Raw genomic sequence first — 23056 nt, forward strand, 5'->3', positions numbered from 1 at the left:
ACTAGGTCGTTTGGATTAGATTTTGTTGGATGTGGAGACTGTACTAGGAGCAGAAGCCCACTGGAAGAGGGGATCGCTCGATAGACACTCCATCGCCGCCCGTTCCAAAATCCATCGCAATCTCCAGCATGAATAAGACGATGCAGCATCAGATGGAAGATTAGGCATTATCCAGCAAAAGCCAGGAACTGTATCGAAAACCAAGTCAAGCAACTGAAGGTCTCCAAATGGCCTATACCTCACATAAGGCGATGCTGACTTGGTATTAGATACAAGAAAATTGACCCCCACCCTGGTCGGAATGAACTCCAATCACGCTCGCGGGACATTTTCGCGACCATACCTTGCGCATGCTGCTTGTTCAAGTGTCCGGATGCTTCATGAAGGGTCTGGGCAACATTGCAGATCCGCCAGATATCTTCCGGCCCAACCAGACTGAGAGACTCTGGCACATGAATATTTCTCGAGGCCTCAGGCGGAGGAGGTATAGAGCCATCACATTTGCTCTGGGTGCCCACTATAGTGTTTCCCATATATCCCCGGCGTAAATCGAGTGCCTTTCGAATATTTTCCACGATGAACGTCTCAGACGAGAATTCCGGCTCATCGGGGAAAGCCCTCAAGCGGGCACGACTGCTACATATTCCCACTAGCGCGCTGACGACCAGACTAGATGGAAGGGACATATCGGGAAGATCTTTCCTATATTTCCCAGGAAAAGTCTGTAAAGCCAAATTGCAAGCTCCACGCAGCGTTTTGATTTTTCGGCCATCGAGTACATAAGGAGAACTGATAGGCATTCGATTATAATCTGTGGATATCTCGTTTTCGCTTGCTGGGGCAGGAAAAGTCGTCCATCGAAGATCCTGCGGTGTGGCTGTCGAGGCAACCTCTTTGATATGCTGCCTTGTTTCTTGCGCATGTGCAGTTGTGAATGGTACCGGGGCATTTAGATCCCTACAGAACGCGGCGAAAGTAGCAGCCAGTCTAAAAAAGCCTGACCCGTCCATTACTCGGTGATCAAAGCAACAGACTAGGTACAGCTTGTTTTCCAACAGATTAGCTTTTAACCGTAGCACAGGAGAAAGGTTACGTGGTGGGTAGACGATTGGGAACGGCATCAAGGCAGTGTTGAGTTTCCCATCCACGGCAACAGCGGTAGACTCTGTAGGATGTTGAGTGACCAGAATAGGGCACTCTTCAATCTCGGTAGCAGTGACAGGCCGCACCTGAAGTGCGTTGCTTCTACCATTTGGCTGGGTAAATGGTACCACCATCCCGGCCAGGAAGGGAAATTCGGAGACCACACGAGCCATCGCATCCTCCATTCGCTGAAGGACATGCACACGATCCTTGTCAATTAAACCAAACGGGAGAGACATACTAAAATGACCTGGAGGCGAAAAGTGGTCTAACGTAGGGTTGGAACATGTTTGGGGGATTCGAATTTCTTAGCCCTCCTTGCTTGAATAAAATGGCGAGGCGGGAAAAGAAGGAGGAAATAGAGGGTTTGGAAGACAACATTGAAGCCGAATGGCTCGAAGGTTGGGATTGTTGCAAGTTGACTCCCCAGTTGAATGGCGGAATTCTGCGCAGAGCAAACGGAGACAGAACAGATAGAGTGGTGGGACTGAGAAATGCCCAGTTCCTGTATAATGAAGGTGATCGTAGACGAACCTCTCCCCATGCTGAACGGGTCGTTAAATATATTTCAACGCCTCGAAATTTGAACTGATCGGTTGAAATAACTGGCAACATACGTACTTGGGCGATGCTCTGCAGTCCGTACTACACTTCTACTGCAGGGTATCTACGAGTAAATGATAATCCACGTTTCGTGTAACCCTAGAGCTGGTAATCATGATACTATTTATTGAGGAGTTAATATCTTAATTCTTGATATTGTAGTATTCATATCAAATAGCGTTTTGAAGACATGTTGGTTTCTAATGGTCTTGGTTGTCGATACTGTTCCGGTACATTTTGGCTTTCCTGTATAGACAAGAGATGATTCTGCATGATAAGATTGCTGGTATGATAATTGATGTCGATCAGTACTCCGTGCAGAGTACTGAATGTAGACAATCACTGATTTTTTGTGGCATTGCTTCGATCAGCGATTACCAACAAGCAGTGCCAATGCAGAGTAACACAATACTAATCGCCCAAAAAGACACACAGCATAAGGCTATGTAACTTTGAAAAGGGAGGACTTGATTTTGTCTGCCAATGAGAAATTTGAAGCTCCGAAAAGCGATGTGGCACCTGTCATACCCTGATAGCCTTGAATCCGATCTCGGGAGGCAACTAATGTAGGTCTTTACAGAAAAAAGATGCAAGAGGCGTAGTAAATATGAAGTAGAGAAAAGGGAGAAATTTAATAACATAAAAGCTATACTGAGGTTAACGGGCCTATGAATGAAAAAAGCAATTTTGTATGTGACGGGGTAGGTGTACTAGGTATAATGTAGGATATTCGCTCATCCCACTAAATAGACCATCGATTACTAGCGCATGTTTAATGATCATCAATATTTGTATGATATTTATATATTTAGGTGGTATCGACTATGCAACGAGTCTAGTCTCGTTCAAGCAGCGATAATCCATATCCATGACTACAACTGACTGTGTGTAGTCCATCAAAACCTGAATGGTTTGGAACTGAACAGGATGAACCTTTCCATGATGCCCCATGACAGAATAAAGCCTATAATACTAGAAAATAACAGATCACCCACGTTTACTTTTGGCAAAAGGTTTTCTTGCTCTGCCGAACCGACTGAACCCGACCCTTACCCGTACAGGAGGCCCGTACTAGCAAGATTTAATGCAACATCGAAGCTTCCCTATCTCAAATCACTTGAATTTAAAGAGAAGTCTTTCAAAAGTCAGACTATTTGGGGCCAGCCAAGAATGACCGGGGTGACCATGAATGAGGCCTGCTATTGGTGCATGGCTGTGGTCACGAGGAGACTAGGATATTCATGATCATGTCCTATCACTGGGGGTATTTCTCACACTCGACCTTATTATGGTCAGTTTCAGTTTTCTTTCCCCCTCCCTTTATTTTGAAGTTCTCATTTGGTCATCGATCGACATGTGGAATGTACGTGGGAATCAGCATGAGCTTATTTACCCTTCGCAGGGGCAGCTGATATCACTCTTGTGTGGGCAGCTGTCGCTCCTGCGTGACCGGGGACAGCAGATATTATCACGGTATCCGCAACAAGGAAGTCGAGCATAAAACGGGAAACATCGCCTCTTTGCGCCTTCCCGTTCAGAACCAAGTATAACCTAAAGCGACCCCGAAAACCATGGCGCAAATCTACCAGGAAATGACACGTGCAATGCTGAGTGCTCTCCTACTTCTCCAGCCTGTAATCGCAGTACCAGGGACAGGAACACTGGCACTGCGAGCATCTCAGTCCTCGGCGCATATATCCTCGACCACCCCGTCGATGTCAACCTTAGCCCCGACAACCTGCAACGGTCGCTCAGAGTACTGCACCCGGTCCTATTCAAATATCACATTTGTGGGTTCCCATGACTCCGCATTTGTCGGGCCTTTGCCCCAGCAAAACCAAAACATCGATATAAAAGCCCAACTCGACATGGGAATCCGGTACCTGCAAGTACAAACACACCATTCCATCGTTGATAAGAATGTGTTAGAACTGTGCCATACATCATGCTTGCTCGAAGATGCAGGGCCGCTCAAATCGTACTTGGAGACTATCAAGAGCTGGCTGGATGCAAACCCGAACGAAGTCGTCAGTCTCCTCTTGACAAATGGAGACTCGGTAGCCATCACCGAGTTTGGAGACACTTTCTCCAGCAGCGGAATTACCAACTATGTCTATGTTCCCTCCGTAAATCCGCTAGCAATCACGGATTGGCCCACACTGGGTGATATGATATCTAGCGGAAAGAGATTGGTCGTATTCCTGGGTAAAAAGCAGCAACCACAAAGACCTGTATATACATTGAAACTGACAATCCCTAGACTACGGTGCCGACACTACAAAAGTGAACTACATCCAAGACGAGTTCGCCTACTACTTTGAGACAGCCTACGACGTCACAGACCCCTCTTTCTCAAACTGCAGCATCGACCGGCCCTCCGGCGCCGCCGCTACAGGCCGTATGGGCATTGTCAACCACTTCCTTGATGTAGATATTTTCGGCGTAAAGATCCCAGCTCGCCAGAGGGTAGGTACTACTAATGCTGCGTCGGGGCAGGGTAGTATTGGCGCCCAGGCGGCGCTATGCGCTGGGCTGTATGGGCGTGCGCCGAATGTGGTGCTGGCGGACTTTGTGGATAAGGGGGATGTTATTACGGCGCAGAAGAATCTAAATGGGTTCTAGATCGGGGTTTGGAGTTATGTCATGAGATAGTCCATAAGCATACGTATATAGTGGACAATTTGTGTACATTGAAGCATTTTCTCTTCCCTTTTAGTGTACATTATGATCATGTCGAGTAGTAGCTTGGCGGCTGGTGGACTGATTTACATCAACAACGGGGTGAGCACCTCGTGACTTGCAGACATCCGTAGCGGTCGAATTTATCGTTTTCTTCGCTCCTATTGGCAATCTGAATTGAGATGAGAACATGCTAACATGATTGAATGCCAGAGCACATGCGCTTGTGGATTTGTATGTGATACAAGCTGTTCGAGTACAATTTCGCCGCCTGTGCTCCGTCATATTATCTGGATACCTCTTGGCATCAACTTCGTTAAGATGAATCTGACCATTCTCCTCGCTTATGAACCTAACAAGGTTTATCGAATTGGGAGACATTTTATCAAAGGGTTTTAGTTTGGGACAAGACGATAGACAGAAATAAGATTAGAAGAAGTCCTACGTAAAAGTAGATATAAGTACGAAGTTTTATGGCTTATTATAATCCGAGTGAGATCGATATAAGATCTCCACAACTAGGCGTGAGACAACTTCAGTCTATGAGTTAGGCATGAACTAACCATCCTTTGAGAGAACTCAGTTACTAAATCGACAGGGGTTCACACGGCACGAAGAGTGATCGCAACTGGCGGTATCAATGCGAATCACACTATCACACGGATGATTTTCGATGTATCTCTCGGCCCAATTTCGCGCCTTCGTTCGTCCTGCATTATTTGGGCCGGGATAGGCCGGGTGTGAGACATCAGACTCAAGCTAATTTGCCTTTTTGCGATACGTATTGCGGTCCTTGGTTCATTCATGATCTCTTATCTCATACGTCAGAGTTCACGGATCGAGCCTTGGATAAAATGATAGACGAACTAGATTAGCCCGCTAGAAGCCCAGAGTGAACGATGATATAATGTTGTATTCTCAGGTACTACTTGTCTAGCCCGAGAACTCAAAGAAACAAATATCCGAAATTACTGCAGGAAGGTAGGTGGAAGATCCGGGCCTAGGCTCAAATTAGTCTCCATAAGACAGTACCGTCGGATACTAAGACCTACCCCAAACATGCAAACTGTCGGGCGACGCAAGGGATCGATTGATGGGATGTTGATCATCAACCAAGTCACCATCAACATAATGTTCGATGATGAAACGAGAAGGGTCAAACCTTGAGTTTCACACATACATGGTTAGGAGCTACTTCCAAGATAATGGTGCTGTCAAATAAAACATACCAATAATCAAAGATCTGACTTCCCATAATATGACGTCCTACACCCCAACAGTTTTCATACCCCTTGCTGCGCAGCCAGTCGTGACCCAAAACCTGCGTGTCGAAATCATGTGTTTCAAATGAGGAATGATGTACGTGCGGCTTGGGACCTTCGAAGAAGAAAAAGCAATGGTGATCAACTAGTTCAGAACCGCGATCTAAATGGAGGAATGTAGTTATATCTTTTCCGGTGGGGTCATGGACCAGCTTTGATGGTTAAAACATAGCTCGCCAGTCAGACAGAAACCGAGTCTAAGGGGGTTAAGAGTACTTACATCACTCGGCTTGAAGTTGAATCGACTGGTATAGAAACCAAACGCCCTGTTGAAATCGGTGACGCACATTCCAAAATGACCTAATTTGTGCACCGGAGCAGGACCTTGTTTCGGTATACCTTAGGACGAGGAATAAGTGTGTAGAGTTGCTTCACCCACTTACCCTTTTGGAATCGCTGCGTCTTATTACCTGGCCTGTGTTTCTCCGTCGGCTGAGAGAAAGTCAGAACAACATCAGATAGAAACATAGGCACATTCGTAATTAACGAATAACTCACAAAATTAAAATCCAGCTGCGGGAACGCTTTCTCATCGGCATATGGTGCTTGCCCATAAACAATGTGAAAAGGGAAAGCATCGACAGGGTCGTGGAAAGTAACACAGCGACCACCGCCAGGCGCATCACTCAGGTCATATATCTCCGTAGCTCCAGGTAGCTTTTGGGCAGCGGCGAGATCAGCTTCGGATTCCACGACGAAAGCGGCGCCTCCAAACGCATCTTCTTCGCCATGTTGCGCACAGTACGCAAATGGTTGGGAACTAGTACCGCGGTAATAGATATCCTTGCCCACACGTTTGACTTCCTGGAAGCCGAAGTCCAATAGAAATTCATGGGCTTTGTTGATGTCTTTATGAGTGTAAAAGACATGTGCGATGCGAACGAGGTTGATCCTAGGTATATAGTTTGAGCCTGTCATTTTGGGCAGTTTTGGGATGTGCTCGATAATGGGCAGAGGTTTTGTTGATCAAATGTACGGATTATCCTCCGTTGGTCGGTTCCCCTCTCCAAAACCAGTCCAAATGTACATTTCGCTGAATAAGGCTGGTTTAATTAACTTTCTATGCGTATTTACAGTCGAATTGGGGGCACGAACCTTGGCAAAATTACTCCGTGAGACCTCTCTTCAGTCAGTCTTGTGGAAAAAAAAACAAAAGAATGTCTTTTTTTTTTGACCGCAAATATTTTGTGGTCTCAACTGGCTCCGAATGCACCCTTTTCGGGTTGCTGCTTAGGAGGGCCTGTGGCTGCAAAACCAACCAGTTGACGCAGTCTTTCCAACAAGACAAGCCATGAGATACATGTAGATCTACACCACACTTGCATTTTGCATCGAACCACAAGACAATGAAGTTAGTATGTGGTCCACTCAGCGAGCAAATCCTGTACACCGATTCCACTACTTTTACCCAAATGGGGAGGAGCCCACATCGCAGATTCAAATAACTAGTTACATAGTCAATATTATGAATAACAAGATCCATTTCTTTTGGGAAAAGAAACATGAAAATCAAAAGCGTCAGATGTAGGGGTAGAGAGTGGTTTATTAGTTCGTCATTTCGCTAACATCCCGCTGGCAACATTTAAAAACATATCAGATTGGCAAAACAATCTTAGTCCCACTGACACCGGCCTTCAACTTATCCAGTGCGGCATTGACACCGTCTAGACCGCCATCCTCAATCTGGAGAGCCGGGCTGGGAACGACTGAACCGGACTTCAGACCGTCTTCCAGCCATCCATGGAAGCACTGGTACATGTGCTTACTTCTCTCAGCTGGGCCCATCGATGGGAAATTGAACGTAATCTCCGTGTTCTCAAGTGTTGGATGGTCTGGGGGTAGCATAGGCGAATGGGCAACTTTAGCGGCTGCATCGCCCTTTGTTTCTTTAAGAACGTCCAGCGTTGGTTGTAGGCCTCCATCAACGACGCAGTGTGCGGTATGCAGATTAACACCATCCTTCTTCACAGCTTGAACGATCTGTGAGACAACATCACTCATTTTATAGTCGAAAACTGCATGCGCTCCTAGCTTCTTAAGATAACCATGGTGTTTAGGACTAGCGGTAGCGTAGACAGTGAAGCCGAGTGACTTGGCCGATTGAACCGACAAAGTGCCCACACTACTAGCTCCACCCCAAATCAGTACCGCCTGCTTATCCTGCGGGGTGTACTTGGTGTCGAGTGAAATGCCGATTGTGGTCCAGGCAGTCAGGCCGGTCAAGACAGCCAAGGGAAGTACAGCACCCTCCTCAAACGAGAGGTTGTCTGGAAGCGCGATGACGCCTTCTGACTGTGCCAAGGCATATTTTTGGAAGGCACCGTGGTCTGGGGAGCCATGCTGATAGAATGATGAGGCAAATGCAATAACTCGGCTTCCTGGTGCGGGAACCGTGGTGACATTGGAGCCTACCTTTACGACGAGACCTGAAGTATCGGACCCGATCACAGCCGGGTAGATGGGCACATGAGGCATGCCGAAGTTACGCTGGTAATAGTCGACAGGGTTCAAGGCGACAGCCTTGACTTCAATAAGAACCTCATTTGGACCCGGCTCGGGTGTGGCGCGCTCCACAACGGACAAGGGACCACCCCTCTGTGGGAGGATGGCGGCGCGATGAGTTCCAGTCATGGTGGATACCTGGCAGATCGCTGTGGATGTTCCTTTGTTGAAGAGGTTGCAGCCGGAATATATGGAGTGTGGTGCGATTGGAAGGTCTGCAAATTCTAGGGCTTATATCCAAGCATGTATGTAGTTGCTTGTCACATACGTGGATATCCGGACTTTACCTTAACTCCGATACCCTGAGTAACCGTCTTCTACGTCTGGTCCTGCTGAGGGATATTCAATTGCTGTGGTGCCATTGAGATGGTGCGAGTCAAGCCGAAAATCGCCGAATCGACATTGTTTCGGCCTTAAGGAGAGGCACTTTGCCGTAAATCCGAAGGCCGTGGTCATTAGCGCTGATGCTCGGTACGGGCCGTTGTTAGCGCTGGACATACGAACGGAGATAAGCTGTGTTGTTGAGAAGAGAACATTGGTACGTTAATACATAGAAACCCTTTCGAAATATGGATGGAAGCAAAAGGCAGCGCCAGCAAGCCTTATTAGGGGATTTCTTGCCTACTTTAATTGAAGGATAATGCCTACATAATTGTCTATTCTTGACATTACTAAGAGAAAGTGTGGATTTGTTTTAAAACTCGTTCAATTCCCGACTTATGCGTGTAAGAGAAGAACATCAAATCACCAAGGTGAAAATACACAAGAAAACCGTTAGGCAACAACCTGTTAAGATTCAAGGGGGAAAAAAGCTTGTACCTGCACATTACATGCAAATGAAAGAGCATCAAAAATCAGATATCGAAAGATCCGGGTGAGACGGGCGAAAGATCATAGAGATCAATGAACCCCGGGACAATGTACATATGGCAATGTACACTCCGCATAACACGCAAATCCTTGTCAAACCTCAAGCACAACCCACCTAATCAAGCTCAGACTCCTCGTGAGGGTGAGTGGAATCGGGCTCGGAGTAGTGAGCGTACAGGTGAGTCATCAGAACATCGGCATCATCTTCGCTCGCAGTGCTCATGAAACAATGGGTCCTACGGACCTCCTCAGAGACGTTGGCGTAGATAAGGGCGATTGCACAATCGCGCATCCGCTGGTACCACAGATACAAGTTGTGACCAGGAGACAGTGGCTGAAGCTCCGAAGTCACAATAGGCCACACCGAGTGCTGGCGGAAGAGCAAACGCATGGCGACCAACCAGGGATCCCAGTTATCATTTCCAGTGAGAGGGGGCACTTCGATGGGAACGAAGTGCTTGTCGTGGGTAGTGTTCATGAAGAACCTCACATACTTCGCGGTCCTTGCTTGCTCGGCTATGTTTTCGACCAGCGAGGGCAGGGAGGACATATCATCGTCGCTGTCGGGGGCGCCGTATGGGAAGACGAAGCGGTCTAGATCGGCGGCAGAGAATGTAGTCGAGACGGGGTTGCTTGGTTGCTGAACCCTCGGATTGGCCTCGGGGATATCCTCCATCTTGACCTTGGGAGGGGAAGACTCTGTATCCGTGTTAGAGGGGAGAAAGATCCATTCCCAACGGCCGTTTTGAGAAGAGAAGGTGGGACTGTTGGCGGGATTGAGACCACGGTTTGGACAAGGAAACAAGGTGATGTCGGCCGCAGTGCAGGGAAATTGGTTCGGGAAAAGACTGAGACCTGTGGTAAACTCACTCTTTATGTTCTTGGCGTTTCCGTTGGTTGTCTCATTGGCAGGGGTAGCGGAAGACTCTATGTTGTTGTTAGAGGCAAGGTAATACCAGTCCCAGCGTCCATTTCGGGAAACAAAGATAGGGTAGCCGGTGGGATCGGCAGTGGGAGCGTGACATAGGGTAAGATCATCCTCGGTACATGGGAATGGGCTTGAGGTTGGGCCTGGGACAGGAGTCAAGTCAAAACTGTACTCACTCTCATTCGCACCATTGGCGACAGAAGCAGGAGTGGGGGATGGCATCTCAATTTTGATCTCTGCACCAAAGGCATAGTGGTTAGAACCTGTCTGTTGTGTAACGTCATCAAAGAAAACCCGTTGAAGGTCTGTAAGCTGATTCCAGTACTCACTTGGGGATTGGGTTCCGGCAGAGGACTCCGTCTTGAGGACTCCTGGCAGGGAACTGCTGTTAGCTCTCTCTAAGATGGCTTGTTTTGTACCTTTCTGTTTCTTTCTGATGGGAGATAATGATGGATGAGGAGACAAAGTATGGGACATACCCTTCTTGACGCCCTTACGGGAGGAAGGTTTGGGAGGCATGATGGTTATTGACTGGGAAAGAAGATTGATGAAGGGAGATGGTAGATAGATGGCAGAGAAGACAAAATCTGGGGAGAAGGGGTTGGAAGAGTGATGCGTTTGATAGGTAATGCGTTTGCTGGAAAACGTTTGTAGGCGACTGGGAACTTTATATCTTCGCTGTTGGTAACCCGCCAGGTTCTATGAGACACCCGCCATACCACACAAAGCACATAAAAAAGGGTTTGAAATTGTGATGGTTCCATTGTTCATGTATAGAAGTTGAACACAGCATAGAAACCGTAAAGGAAATATTTACGAAACACAATCTTGAAAACAAACCATCTGAGACATGACAGGCAGAAGACCCCGACTTGCAGTAAACGCGACCTAAAACTGAGGACTATAATCTACAACAGGAATTGTCGTGTCATCCAAACTGACAGAGCCCAGGGTGTCAATGCCAGCGTAGTGGTTGAGCCATCCCAAGACCTGTTGATGCCAGACAAGACTGTTTTCCTTGTTGACGACCCTATTCAATGCCATTGAGTTAGCTCTATGATTCTTGGATAATGTATCCCCATTCAAAGGGATTCATTATACGTACCAATGGTTTTCATCAGGGAAGCTGAGCAGCCTGCTTGGTACACCTCGCTCTTGCAAGACATTGAAAAGTGCCAGGCCTTCGGAGATGGGAAGCCGATAATCCAAATCACTGTGGATAATGAGCTGTGGAGTAGAGAACTGTTTAATGTGCTCTGGAGCCGATGGATCCCATCGATGATAGTTGTCTCGGTTGTCCCAGAACGTGCCGTTGAACTTTGGAAGAGTTAATATAGAAGCAGGGCAAATACCATGAATAAGATACACACCTCATGCTCCATGAACCACAGTTCCTCGGTCGAGACCTTTGCATCAGCCACAAATGTGCCATCGTGGCTGGCCAGCGCCTTGAACTCGCGGCCTAGAGGATTACCCTGGATCCAGTTGATCATGAAGCCACCGTAGCTAGCGCCGGCTGCCACGCCACGATCAGTATCAATAAAGTCAAAGTGATCCCGGACATGCTCCCAACATTTAACCAAGTCGTCGTAAGGGTAGCTTCCTATTGATAATTAGATGGTAATAATGAGAATGAATGGTGAGAATCACATACCCCAATTGTTCGCGATCTTATCGGTGAGTTTATCACCAAACCCAGTGCTACCAGTTGGGTTGGGTGCGACAACAACATATCCTTGGTCAGCGAAGACCTTGTAGTTCCACCGAGTGCTCCAGGAATCAGCCCAGGAGCCTTGAGGACCACCGTGAATATAGAACAGGAGCGGGTATGACTTTGACTTATCAAAGTTTGAGGGGTAAATGATCCAGGAATGAATCTATAACGTCAATATCCCTTCAGTTTCATGAGAAAACGGCAGACTTACATCCGTCCAGTTGCCCTTATAGTAGAACTCATTCACGTCTGATGGACCAAGGCTCTTTAGGGCAGGGTCAACTTCGTTGGCATAGAAGATAACCCCTGTGACACCCCTTCCAGGCTTTGCGGTGTAAACTGTGCGGCTCGTATAGATGGCGGAACCAGAAACCAAGTAGTCTCCGTTAGGTAGACCGTAGTACGCAGCCACCGCACCACCGTCAGTGAAGTTCTTAGGCTTGAAATCATTACCAGCATCGGCGGGCAACAGGAAAAGTCGAGAGCGTGCAGAATCTTCGGTGTTCAGAACCAAGCTTTTTCCGTCAGCAGTCCACTTGATTGCCTCAGGTGACCGGTCCCAGTTCTTGGCCAGTGTGCGAATAGCATCCTTGGAGTCAACAGTGTAAACATAAACCGTGCGACGGTCCGACTCGTAGGAGATATCTTCCATTTGGAGATATGCAAGGTGAAGGCCATCTGGGGAAAACACAGGACTGCTCGAATCACCCTTGATGCCTTTCGGTGTGCCAGGACTATCTGGGCCATTGATGGCCACAGCATTCTTTGATCCATCATGAGGCACAAGATAGATATATGAAGCGGTGTTGTTTGCACGTGGTAACTCAGGCGCCTTGCTCTTAAATGCAACCAACTTTCCGTTCGGGGAGATGGCATAGTCAGACGAATCGCCGAACGGCGGGTAAGGTGACTCGAGGTTCTTGACTCCTGCGACGAGATTCTTGAGAGATCCACTAGAGGTATAGGTGGATGCCGCTCCTTGCCCAGCTCTCTTCTTCTTCAGAGTCCCTGAAAAGATAGCATTGAATCTCGTCGTAAGCCAGGTATCCCAGTGGCGGACGTAAATACTATCGTAGATACGTGCCGAGCTTAGTGGCTTAGCGGCGAGCTCTTCATTGTACGCCGTTCCATTAGGCCAGGACTCTCCGTACACCAAAAAGTTAATATCTCCAGATTTGGTGATGGCTGTCTTGAGGCCAGAAAGCGGCGCCGGCAGTGAAGCTGCCTTGTAGGCACTGCGCAGAAGTTAGGAACGTTTTATCCAAATAAATACGCATGTAACCTTACGAGGTGGCAAAATTAGAAGTATCTGACACCCAAATCTCGGTACCTCCAGGAATCTCGGCATTAGTGCCGTTGATATACAGCAGACCCGAGTCAGTAGACCCTAGCCAGGTCAATTCGGAGACATTGCTGTCGTTGGTAAGTTGAGTCACTTTTCCAGTCTCCAGATCCAGTAGACTCCACCATGTCGATGTAACATGGGTCTCGAAGGAGTACTCAGAGGTGGAAAAAAGCGCGACTTCCTATGTCAGGTCAATAACATTGTCGATATCTACATACAATAGTGTAACTCACCCCCGATGGATTGGGAATAGCCTCACCCCGCCTCGGGGCCGTAATAAGCTCTCTACAAAGAAGATAAGCAAACAGCCAAGAAGTACAATTAGTCAATCGCGTGGGAAGATCAGAACTGACTCGGGAGTAAGGGCTGCCGCAGAAACAATGATTGACCCGAGGGCCGTCGTCAATTGGAACACACGCATATCGACAATCAAGTACACACCCACACAGCTCAGGAGAAACGTGCAGAGAACCAGACGGGCTGCATTCCGGACCGACACCGAAATATAAGAGTCGGGACTCCACACGTGCAGTGGGCTAGCAGCCATGGCGGAGAGGGTACTGTGCCGTCGAAGGGGGGCATGTTACATCCCTCGGTGCCAAGACAGATATGCATGATATTATCTTGTGCTATAGGCCGCTTCCAAGGCCTTAGGAAGACGTGCTATGAACCAAGAAAGGCGGATGCAGGGCCAATATAGGGCCCGAGCAAGATTTAGCTGCTTGGCTTGCAGCGCCAAGCACCGCGGAGTCCGCCGCTGATAGCCGGAATTATAGAATAACCTTAGTCATGATATTGGATGCCGACCAACAGGAGCTTTGTTTTAGAAAAGGACTGTTATATTAAAAGTAAATGGATGGATTGGTGCCCACGAGTTGTGATTGTCCCGGGATCAGAAAGAAGCACAATCAGGCTAGAGATGACACCACGGTAAGCCCCAATGACCCCAACTGAGCAATGGTGCCATTCTAGAAAATGCATTCGAGTGAGAGCCCGTAATATCAGTATCCAATGAATTCAATTACACTCGCTATAGTGCGTCTAACAAAATCGCTTCAATACTCAAAGTCATCATCCACGCCTCCCTTGCTCGTAGTCTCCTTGGTGACTGCTTCTTGCTTCCGATACATCTCTGCCACAGCACGAGTGGTAGTAGCCTCGTCTGGCTTCTTATCATCGCGAGATTTAATATACCGCGGGAAACGTAGAGACACGCCCTTTCCACCGTCGGTTGTTCCTTGGAACTCATCGGCAGCGGCTTGGTAGCGGGGGCTGAGGGTCAAATCGGCTGTTTTCACTTCCCACACCAGTCTTGGCTCAAACCAAACATCCGGTTGGTCCTTGGGGACGGCCGAGTGAGTGTAAAATGGCTTTGGGCGGTCAATTACCAAGGGAACTAGCGTCTGATGTAGCTCTTCAAGTAGCACCTCAGAGAAGCCAGTACCGATGTTACATATGGTCTCATATGTGTCACTGCTGGGGTTGTAGGCAGCGAGTAGGAAGGCACCGTAAACTGAAGTACGTTTTCCTCGACCATAATAGGCCCCGAGTACGACAAGATCGAGAGAGTCACCAACACCGGCGAGGTAATCTTTTTTGACCTGTATAAAAGTTAGCGACGGTTGAAACAATCAACAACAGAGGCACCATACCTTCAGCCAGTTGCGACTCCGCTTGCTTGGCTCATAGCCACTCTCTGCTGTGTCCAGCATCTTCACCATAAGGCCCTCACAAGAAGCTTTAACACTGGCCTCGAGCAATTCTTGGATCTCGTCGAGGACATTAGAATTGCCATATTGGGCAAACTGGAACTCTCCCTCAATCGGTTGGAAGCATTCATGCATAAGCTCTCGCCTTTCCCGTAGAGACTTTTTCACGCAGGGCTGTTGAAGGTTAGCGAGAACAACTAGGTATGGTTCAAAGCGACTCTGCGTGCCTCTTTCTTCTCTCGCCATCCCCGCCGTAATGGTAAAGAACACCGAATCGCGAGGAAAGAGAGGAGAAAAGAGATACAGCGAATTCCTCTACCACAGACATTAAACAGATGATCTTACCTCTCCATTGAAGAAAAGAAGATCAAAGGCATACACGCAGACCTTGACCTTGACATCTTCCGCTTTGACATCCTTGCGCTTGCGAGTCATCAGTTGCTGGAATGGAAGAACCTTTTTGGCCTCCATATCCCATGCGACAGTCTCGCAATCAAGAACAAAGCTCTTAACGTCAGGTTTGACCCACGTGTCAAGCTTGCCTAGAACATCGGGATACTTCTTTGAAAGATCTTCCGAGTTGCGGGAGAAGATCGAGGAGAGTCCCTTGCTGTCCTTTTGTAATGTGTCCAAGGCACCGGGATATTGGTGGATAGAATCCGGAGACACAAAATGGATCTGGGCTCTTTCTCCATCGTACTTATATTCGCAAGTGAATTCCTTCCCTTCGAACCGGTCAAGGACTTCGGTGATTGACTTGGTCGGTTTGGCAAGCATAGGCTTGATAGGAATTCCGGGAGAAAGTTTGCACACTTCAGGCAGCTTTAACAGACCATGCTCAAGGACGGCAGGAATGATTACTTCGTATGCAGGAAGCTCGCTATAGACAGTCTTGAAGACGTTTTCACCTTCGACCATTTGCTCCGCGGACGGGATCTTATTGCCGGCTGATTCAGCCTCATGGGTCTGGATTGCCCGAGAAACAGCCACAAGAACTGTCTTCTCTGCGAGTCCCAGTCTCAGCTTACCTTCCAGAAAGCGAACGATAAATTTGGCTTCGCTGGGGCCGCCTTTATTTTCGGTGATATCTACCCCTTTACCTGCCTTGCCAGCAGTCTCGGCATCGGCTGCAGCCAGCAATTTCTTGATACCTGAAATTTTTTTGTCCTGAGATCCATGACCTTGGACCTTCGCGATTCCAAGAAGGCCTTCATGCACACCTCGAACAGTCAAAGGCTTGGGCTTGAACATGGTAGGCTGGTTTGACCGACTTTTGGCAGCGACCAGTCCTAGGTCTCCGATCTCTCGCTGATCAGCTTTGATGATGGCAAGGCTGCGGCCGGTACATTCGCCAATGGCTTTCATAATCAGTGACTCTCCGATACCCAGTTCAATTCCGGCATAATCGGCAGCCAGTTTATTGATCATCAGCTGGACAGTGGGCAGGAAATCGGCAGGGGTCAGGCGAAGAACCTGGCGAAGGAAGAGAGAACAGTGGTCCGTGATTTCCAAGCGCTTTCTAGTCATCTCTACCAGAGAAAAGGTGGTACATAACGCAGCATAAGGAACAGGAGTGCCTGCTTTCCAGTCTGGGTATGGATCTTTACCACTGCCTTTCAATTTGGCTTGGAATTTCTCGATTGATTTCTTCGTGAGCTCCGGTTTGAGGTCATCTTCATCTTCGCTTTCCAATGGGTCCTCTTCCTCTTCTACTGATGGTGACTTCTCTTCGGGAGTAACATCGGATGGCTTTGTAGTGGCTGGTTTTGGTGATGGCGATTCGATCTTTGGCTTTGTAGGCTCGGGCTTCTTCGGGGATGCGGATTTCTTCTTGGCAGCTGGAGAGGTCTTTGCCGAGGCCTTTCGTCGCCTCTTAGAAACAGGTTGGATATCGGAACCATCGCTTTCTTCAGCCTCGGCGCTATTTTCCCGCTTCACACCCTTCGCTGGCTCTGTTTCATTGATGGCCGCAGTTGGTGTTGGGTCGGTGGCGTCTTCCACTTTAACTCCGTTGGTGTTATCTTTGGTATCTGCATCGGCGGCATCACTGCTTGCTGCTTGCCTCGTTCCACCAAAAGCTAAGGTGGTTTGCTTCTTCGGCGGTTGGTTGGCACCGGAGCCGAAAAACCTCCTGCAAAACGAATAGGATAAATTAGCGGAGTGAACCAAAACAAGAGCTGTGAGGGTCAGCATGAAAGGGCGCATGCGCCATCGAATACTGTCGACGCACCCAATCGTCTGCTGTCTATCCCGTACATACCCCAGGGTAGCCTGTTTTCTGCTCTTGTCATCGGCCATGCTTCGCGATGGTGAAAATGTTTTCAAATTATAATTGTGCTGAGCTGCAATACTGGCAGATAACAAGCCCGTAGATAGCTTCGAGATTGGTGTGGTGAAAAAGTTGTGTTGTGCAGATCGTATGCAGAAGCTAGGTCTCGAGCGCGAGAGCGATAAAAGCGCAAGCCCTGGAAGTCGCAAAACCCGCATAGATGTTTCTATCGGAGTTAAATGGACGCGGAATATGGCCCAATATATATTCCGAGCAGGCTAGAGCCGCAATTGAAATAGTCAAGGCAACACTGGGTGTCACTCTGTGTCGCAGGCAGCTGTCGGGTTTCCCACGCGTTGAGACGCGCTAATATATCACGTGCAGTGTTATCTTGCCCGTTTGGGATAGATTAGACTCACCGCTTGATTGTGCCGGCAGATTATGACAGAGCGGTGCAGTTCTGGGATGCAGTCCCGCTGTATTCGATCGCGATGGGCCTGCTAGATGGTGTTTACAATGTGGCTCTTGATGTTTGACTGATTCATACTACTCAATACACAGCTTACTATCTTTTGGCTCTAACGCTGCCCGGTGTTGTTTGGGTGCAATGGACAACCTCCGGCAGGAATCTTTCAAGCAGGTATGATATGATTCATTCAACTTTTAGGAGGAACAGTGCTGATCTCTGAATAGCTCCGAGCGCCGTGCGTTGAACTCAGCGCTGTGGGCCTCCGTTTCCGAGGAAATCAAGCTTCCGCTGCCGATGTATCCCGAGTCCTCGAGCCAGTGCACAACTGTTTGAAGGAACTTGCGGGGAACAATACCCTCGACGAGAAGCTAGCAGAATATGCATTCTTTCCATTGTCGCATATTTTCAATGAAACGCAAAGATTACCCGCCAGATGTTTGGAATCCGCCGTCTGCTGTTTGCGGATACTGGTTGCCAATGGATGGCGGCAACGACTATCTCCTGCAATGGGCAAGCAACTCATAATCTTGTTGACATTGATCGTGGGGGGTTCTCCAAACAAGGCGGAAGAGAAGCAACTACCGAAGCCTAAGGTTTCGGAAGAACTGTGCATTGCTGGGTTTGACTGTCTCAGTGCTATATTCATGGTCTTGGAAGGAGCAGTTCCAGAACGGACAATCTATCACGAGATCGGCACCGCCACGGTTGTCGATCAAACAGTATACATCCTGCTAGAGGGAATTGTCGATGATAGATCAGATGAGCTCTGCCTGGCAGCCGCCAAGGCTTTGCAAGCACTTTATGCTCGAGTTACAGATCGCGTGGTACTTGCCAGCATCATGCCGCGAACTGTGTCGGCATTGGCTAAGGTTCTAAGGCCGTCAACGCAGACTCGAAGGTCCTACAAGCTCCTCCAGACTTCCTTGCAGATTCTCACGCAGCTTCTAAGAGCTGTTCTCAATGACCGTGTAGCCTCGGAAGTCTCCCCGCCTGAACTGGGAAGCGATAAAATAGCTCTGGATGAATCCTGGTTGACGGCTACCACAACGCAGATCAAGCTTGCGCTGGCCAATGTTATCCAGGTTCGCCGTCATCAACGACCAGAGGTACAGTCTGCCGTCCTAGAGCTCTCCCTGATGGTAATCGAAGAGTGCCAGACCACACTTGCAGAGTCTCTCCCTATGATGGTTGAAACAGTTGTTGTTCTGGCAGATAAAGAGGATGAGGGAGTGAATGAAGCTTACCGGAATGTAACTCATCTTGCCACTACATACCCCACAGTGTTGGATTCTTTGAAAGAATCGCTGCATACCTGGCTCACTTCTTTCCCTCGAATCATGCAAGGCAACGATGAAACTGCTAAGCAATGGGGGCTTCGTCAGATTTCTACCGTCTTCCAGGTTCTGTCACAAGTTCAATCTGGGTCAGATTTGCTTACCAGCGGTTTGGCATCTGGCCTATGTGATAGCGTCGGTGCCGTTGTCAAACAAAACACCAATGCTCTCCAGCCGTTAGCCTCAATGGATGCCAGATTCAACTGGGAGGTGCTCAGCGCCGATGCTGAATCCAATGTGTTTGCACCCATTATTTTGGAACACCAAAGTCAGCAACAAACTCTCAAAGATCTACGATCAATGATTACTAGATTGAACTTGTCTGAGTCTGGAAATGATATCACTCGATCCATTGTCAACCGTATGCACGCGACATCAAGTGATTCCGCCATTGCACCTTTCTGGTTGGCCATGACTTTCTTGCGCGACAGCACTACGGCAACAGCCGACTTTGACGATTTCGTCTCTCTTGATCATGTTGACGGATCTGTCTCGTCAACTGGTCGTGGCGGAATGATTGAAGAGTTGTATTATATCTCATTAAATATACTTAACGAATTGTCAGTTGATGGAACAGGCGACTGGCGTACATCAGCCCTCGCTCTGGAGTCTGTGGCCCTCCAGGCTCAACAACTCGGCGAGGCCTTCCGACCTGAACTTATGGACGCGCTCTACCCAATCTTACAGCTATTGGCATCACAGAACCCTAACCTTCAACGCCACGCCATGACATGTCTGAATATCTTGACCAATGCCTGCAACTACCCAGACACGAGTTCTATGATCATTGAAAACGTGGACTATTTGGTGAACTCGGTCGCGTTGAAACTTAATACCTTCGACGTATCACCCTATCCGCCACAGGTCCTGTTTATGATGGTCAAGCTTTGTGGTTCCCGGTTGATACCTTATCTGGATGACCTGGTTGATTCGATATTTGGTATCCTGGATCTATACCACGGCTATCCCAAACTCGTTGAGATGATGTTCAAGACGCTAGCTGCGGTCGTCGAGGAAGGCGCAAAGAAACCGTCTTTGCTCACAATCGATGAGGGCAAAGAGAGTGGCTCCCGTGATACTCGCAAGTCCCAATACCAAAATATCTCAATCTCAAGCATCGCCGCGAATATTGCCAACCGCAAAGCCAAACGGCATGCCGAGGATGAACTAGCAGATGTTGATGGCAAAATCCCCCATCCCAAAAAGCCATGGTCAGAAACATATGACAAACCTCTTCCAGAGCCGTCCATCGAAGAGCTTCTGAACCAAGCCGAATCGGACGAGCCGCCACTCCCACCCCCAAAAGAACCAGAAGACGCCGAGAAGCCGCTGAGCAAAACCCATGCCCTCCTCCTCCACATCGTCAAATCTATCCCATCCCACTTAACCTCACCATCCCCCTACCTTCGACGCTCCCTCCTCTCAATCCTCATCGATGTCCTACCCGCCCTATCCCAAAACGAAACCAGCTTCCTTCCTCTAATCAACGAGCTCTGGCCCACAGTAGCAAGCCGGATAATCTTCCCCTCATCACAAGAAAACGAAAAATCCAAATCCCTCATTTCAACCCCATCCACAGAACCAACCCGCAACCCCGAAACCCCAGACCACCAAGAAGAAACCTTCGTTACTGTAACCGCCTGCGAGGCCATGGAAGTAATGTTCAAAGGCGCAGGCGATTTCATGGCCACGCGCGTCGAAACCGAATTCTCCCGCTGGGATCGGCTGTACCGTCGCGTGTGGGAGAAAGTGCGCGCTGACGCCGAGGCCGCGAATGAGCGCCGTGCCAGGTCCCAGGCTACCACTGTGACTGTGACTTCCGCAAAATCGGGAGATCAGGCGTCTACTCTACACTTAGCTCTCTCTTCCTCCCTTTCGCTCTCGCCGTCAACGCCGGGGTCGAGATTCTTCACGCCGCACCACCGTCTGTGGCGTGCTTTGGTCTCCCTCTTTATCACGGTTCTCTCGCATGTCCGGTTACCGTTGGAAGTGGGAGATAGGATTTGCGAGATTCTTGGAGACTGGATTGCGCTGTTTGTCGGGCATAAGTATTATTTCAGTTCTTCGAGGTCTTCTACGTCTGTGAATGATGCTACGTTTGGTGAAGGCATGGCTTCTGTTCAGGATGCGATTCGGGCGATGGAGGCTTGGAATGTGGATTTGACGTGGTTTGTCTTTATGCAGCATCGCTTGAGAGCAGATGTGATCACTACAGGCAATGCTGGTGCTGGGAACTATGGTGGCACTACTAATCTCCCTGTCGGTAGCGAAGGAGAACAGGTTAGACTTGCTGAGGTGTCGTTCTAGTTCTTGCTCTTGCATTTCATTGTTGATAGCATTGCATAGCATCAGATATGACTATATTCTATTTTACTCTACTTCACTTGTACATGTACCTAAATGCTACTAATGCGAATGAAAGTTGGATAATTGATACCATATTGATATTCATTGTAAAGGAGTGGCGATAGTGAGCTAAACCAAAAGTGATCAGTCCCAGTGAAATGGGCAGGTCAGACAGAGGTCCAAAAATGTGTGTTCAATCTAAGAATGGACGCAGATAGCAAATAACGGAGGATACGTAATAGCGGAGGCGACGTTTACCGTCTACTCGCTGTCTTCTTCACTCTCCTCGTCGCTCTCGGCATTCTCGAGCCACTCAATGAAGGGCTTAGCAGCCTTGTGGATCTTCTTGCTAGTCGAAATGTCGACATATTTCTTGCTGGTCTTGGCACCCCACGCCTTGAGAGTTTCCTCAGACACAAGGTCGTTCTGGTAGTAGCCCAGCAGGATGGCAGGGATCTGGGCGACCAGTTCCGGGTGATCCTGGCCAACGAAGCGCTCGGTACCACCGAGGAAAGCCTTTTCATGACGATCGGAGGTGATCAGCTTCTTGAGCAAACCAGCGCGGCCTTCAATCTGCTTGGCAACCTTCTCGTCGAAGATGCTCTGTGCCAGAACGGCGCAAGTCTTGTGCTTAGTCTCAATGCCGAACTCCTTGGCCTTCATGTAGATCTCAACATCAGTCACCTTGGTGACACCGCCCTTCTCAGCAGCGGTGTCAACGATCCAGCTTCCCAGCTGCTCGTAGGACGAGGGTCCATCAGCTCCCTCATCGTCACCATCCTCAATGACAAGGGCACGCTTGAGGTCCGAGGGGAGATCCTTGGCACGAGCCTTCACGGCCTCCTCGGAAACGTCAACAGCCCACTCATCATCCTTGATCTCGGCTTCGGCCTCGATGGCCTGGGCCTGGCGGGTCACTTCATCATCGCTGTTAGCCTCGAGAGCATAATCTCCATCCTCGCCATTCTCGGAATTGTTGCTGTCGCCGGGGCTGGCATCCTCGCCATTGGCAGCCTTCTCCTTCTCTCGCTCGCGGCGGGACTTCTTCTTCTCCTTCTTGCCACCCTTGGGGTTGTTGCGAACAATGAAGGTGCTCAGCTTGAGGCGAGGGTCGACATCGGAGCGCTGACCACAAGCCTTGCAGTCCAGGGTAATCTTCTCGTCCTTGATAATGACATCGGTCTCGGGGTTCTTGCATTTCTTGCACAGCACAAACTTGGAGATGAAGCCATCGAGGTAATCCTGAAGCTTAGGGGCGTCGTGAGAGCCGTTGATGATCCAACGGTCGTCGGAGGGCTTAGCGTTGGCCTGGGCACCAAGTTCAAATCCGAAGTACTTGATGAGATAGGCAGGAGGCCGACTGAGGGACTGGGCAACTGAGTTCAGGTTGACGACAACGGTCTTAATACCGTTGCCCTTGCCCTCGACCTTAGCCTGGAGCTTCTCCATCTTGTAGCGATAGAAGGGATCGGTGATATCCCGGCGGATGTTGACGGTGGCCATGGTGACGGTTGAATTGAGCGATTGGTTCACGAAAATGGAACAGTGGGCTTGCTTAAGGGGAAGCTGGAAGGATTCTGAATGAAAATTTTGTTGACGAGACAAGACATGCGTGTCAAGTTTCTTTTTTTAGGGTATAGGAAGTGATTTCTTAGGAAAAAGTCACGAGAAATCGAGAAAAGATCCGGGTTATTCAGCCACAGGATCGAAGGTGTATGCTGCAAGGTTTCGGCGCGCGAAACGTTTGCAGCTTGAGCGGCAGGTGATGTTCGAAATTTTGGACGGAGGACGAATACATAGACAAGTTCGCGGGAAACTTCTCA

At 48.8% G+C, this 23056-nt stretch overlaps 9 protein-coding genes across 9 annotated transcripts; 2 read left to right on the forward strand and 7 right to left on the reverse strand.

Moving 5' to 3' along the window:
* Positions 1-239: 239 nt before the first annotated feature.
* On the reverse strand, positions 240-1382 carry N7537_002392 (uncharacterized protein; the record flags this gene model as incomplete). The annotated part of the gene is made up of 1 exon (XM_056893450.1): positions 240-1382. One exon carries the CDS (start codon positions 1380-1382, stop codon positions 240-242), a length of 1143 nt encoding a protein of 380 aa, XP_056758445.1.
* Positions 1383-3317: 1935 nt separating this feature from the next.
* On the forward strand, positions 3318-4368 carry N7537_002393 (uncharacterized protein; the record flags this gene model as incomplete). The annotated part of the gene is made up of 2 exons (XM_056893451.1): positions 3318-3951; positions 4007-4368. 2 exons carry the CDS (start codon positions 3318-3320, stop codon positions 4366-4368), a joined length of 996 nt encoding a protein of 331 aa, XP_056758446.1.
* A 1025-nt stretch (positions 4369-5393) lies between these two features.
* On the reverse strand, positions 5394-6665 carry N7537_002394 (VOC family protein; the record flags this gene model as incomplete). The annotated part of the gene is made up of 6 exons (XM_056893452.1): positions 5394-5425; positions 5478-5587; positions 5655-5899; positions 5968-6086; positions 6131-6179; positions 6246-6665. The coding sequence occupies 6 exons, from the start codon at positions 6663-6665 to the stop codon at positions 5394-5396; spliced, it is 975 nt and encodes a 324-aa protein (XP_056758447.1).
* A 675-nt stretch (positions 6666-7340) lies between these two features.
* On the reverse strand, positions 7341-8378 carry N7537_002395 (zinc-binding alcohol dehydrogenase family protein; the record flags this gene model as incomplete). The annotated part of the gene is made up of 1 exon (XM_056893453.1): positions 7341-8378. The coding sequence occupies one exon, from the start codon at positions 8376-8378 to the stop codon at positions 7341-7343; it is 1038 nt and encodes a 345-aa protein (XP_056758448.1).
* Positions 8379-9234: 856 nt separating this feature from the next.
* On the reverse strand, positions 9235-10566 carry N7537_002396 (uncharacterized protein; the record flags this gene model as incomplete). The annotated part of the gene is made up of 2 exons (XM_056893454.1): positions 9235-10418; positions 10527-10566. 2 exons carry the CDS (start codon positions 10564-10566, stop codon positions 9235-9237), a joined length of 1224 nt encoding a protein of 407 aa, XP_056758449.1.
* A 369-nt stretch (positions 10567-10935) lies between these two features.
* Positions 10936-13653, reverse strand: dppV (dipeptidyl peptidase DppV; the record flags this gene model as incomplete). Its single annotated transcript, XM_056893455.1, has 8 exons — positions 10936-11077; positions 11153-11364; positions 11418-11650; positions 11702-11924; positions 11973-12996; positions 13049-13287; positions 13340-13391; positions 13460-13653. The coding sequence occupies 8 exons, from the start codon at positions 13651-13653 to the stop codon at positions 10936-10938; spliced, it is 2319 nt and encodes a 772-aa protein (XP_056758450.1).
* A 508-nt stretch (positions 13654-14161) lies between these two features.
* Positions 14162-17113, reverse strand: N7537_002398 (DNA ligase (ATP) CDC9; the record flags this gene model as incomplete). Its single annotated transcript, XM_056893456.1, has 4 exons — positions 14162-14707; positions 14759-14989; positions 15161-16946; positions 17076-17113. The coding sequence occupies 4 exons, from the start codon at positions 17111-17113 to the stop codon at positions 14162-14164; spliced, it is 2601 nt and encodes an 866-aa protein (XP_056758451.1).
* Positions 17114-17304: 191 nt separating this feature from the next.
* Positions 17305-21194, forward strand: N7537_002399 (uncharacterized protein; the record flags this gene model as incomplete). The annotated part of the gene is made up of 3 exons (XM_056893457.1): positions 17305-17423; positions 17646-17724; positions 17778-21194. The coding sequence occupies 3 exons, from the start codon at positions 17305-17307 to the stop codon at positions 21192-21194; spliced, it is 3615 nt and encodes a 1204-aa protein (XP_056758452.1).
* Positions 21195-21494: 300 nt separating this feature from the next.
* On the reverse strand, positions 21495-22736 carry N7537_002400 (translation initiation factor eIF5; the record flags this gene model as incomplete). Its single annotated transcript, XM_056893458.1, has 1 exon — positions 21495-22736. The coding sequence occupies one exon, from the start codon at positions 22734-22736 to the stop codon at positions 21495-21497; it is 1242 nt and encodes a 413-aa protein (XP_056758453.1).
* Positions 22737-23056: the final 320 nt, after the last annotated feature.

The sequence above is a fragment of the Penicillium hordei genome, assembly GCF_028827395.1.
Source record: "Penicillium hordei strain IBT 12815 chromosome Unknown utg000001l_segment0_segment0, whole genome shotgun sequence".
Taxonomy (NCBI): Eukaryota; Fungi; Ascomycota; class Eurotiomycetes; order Eurotiales; family Aspergillaceae; genus Penicillium; species Penicillium hordei.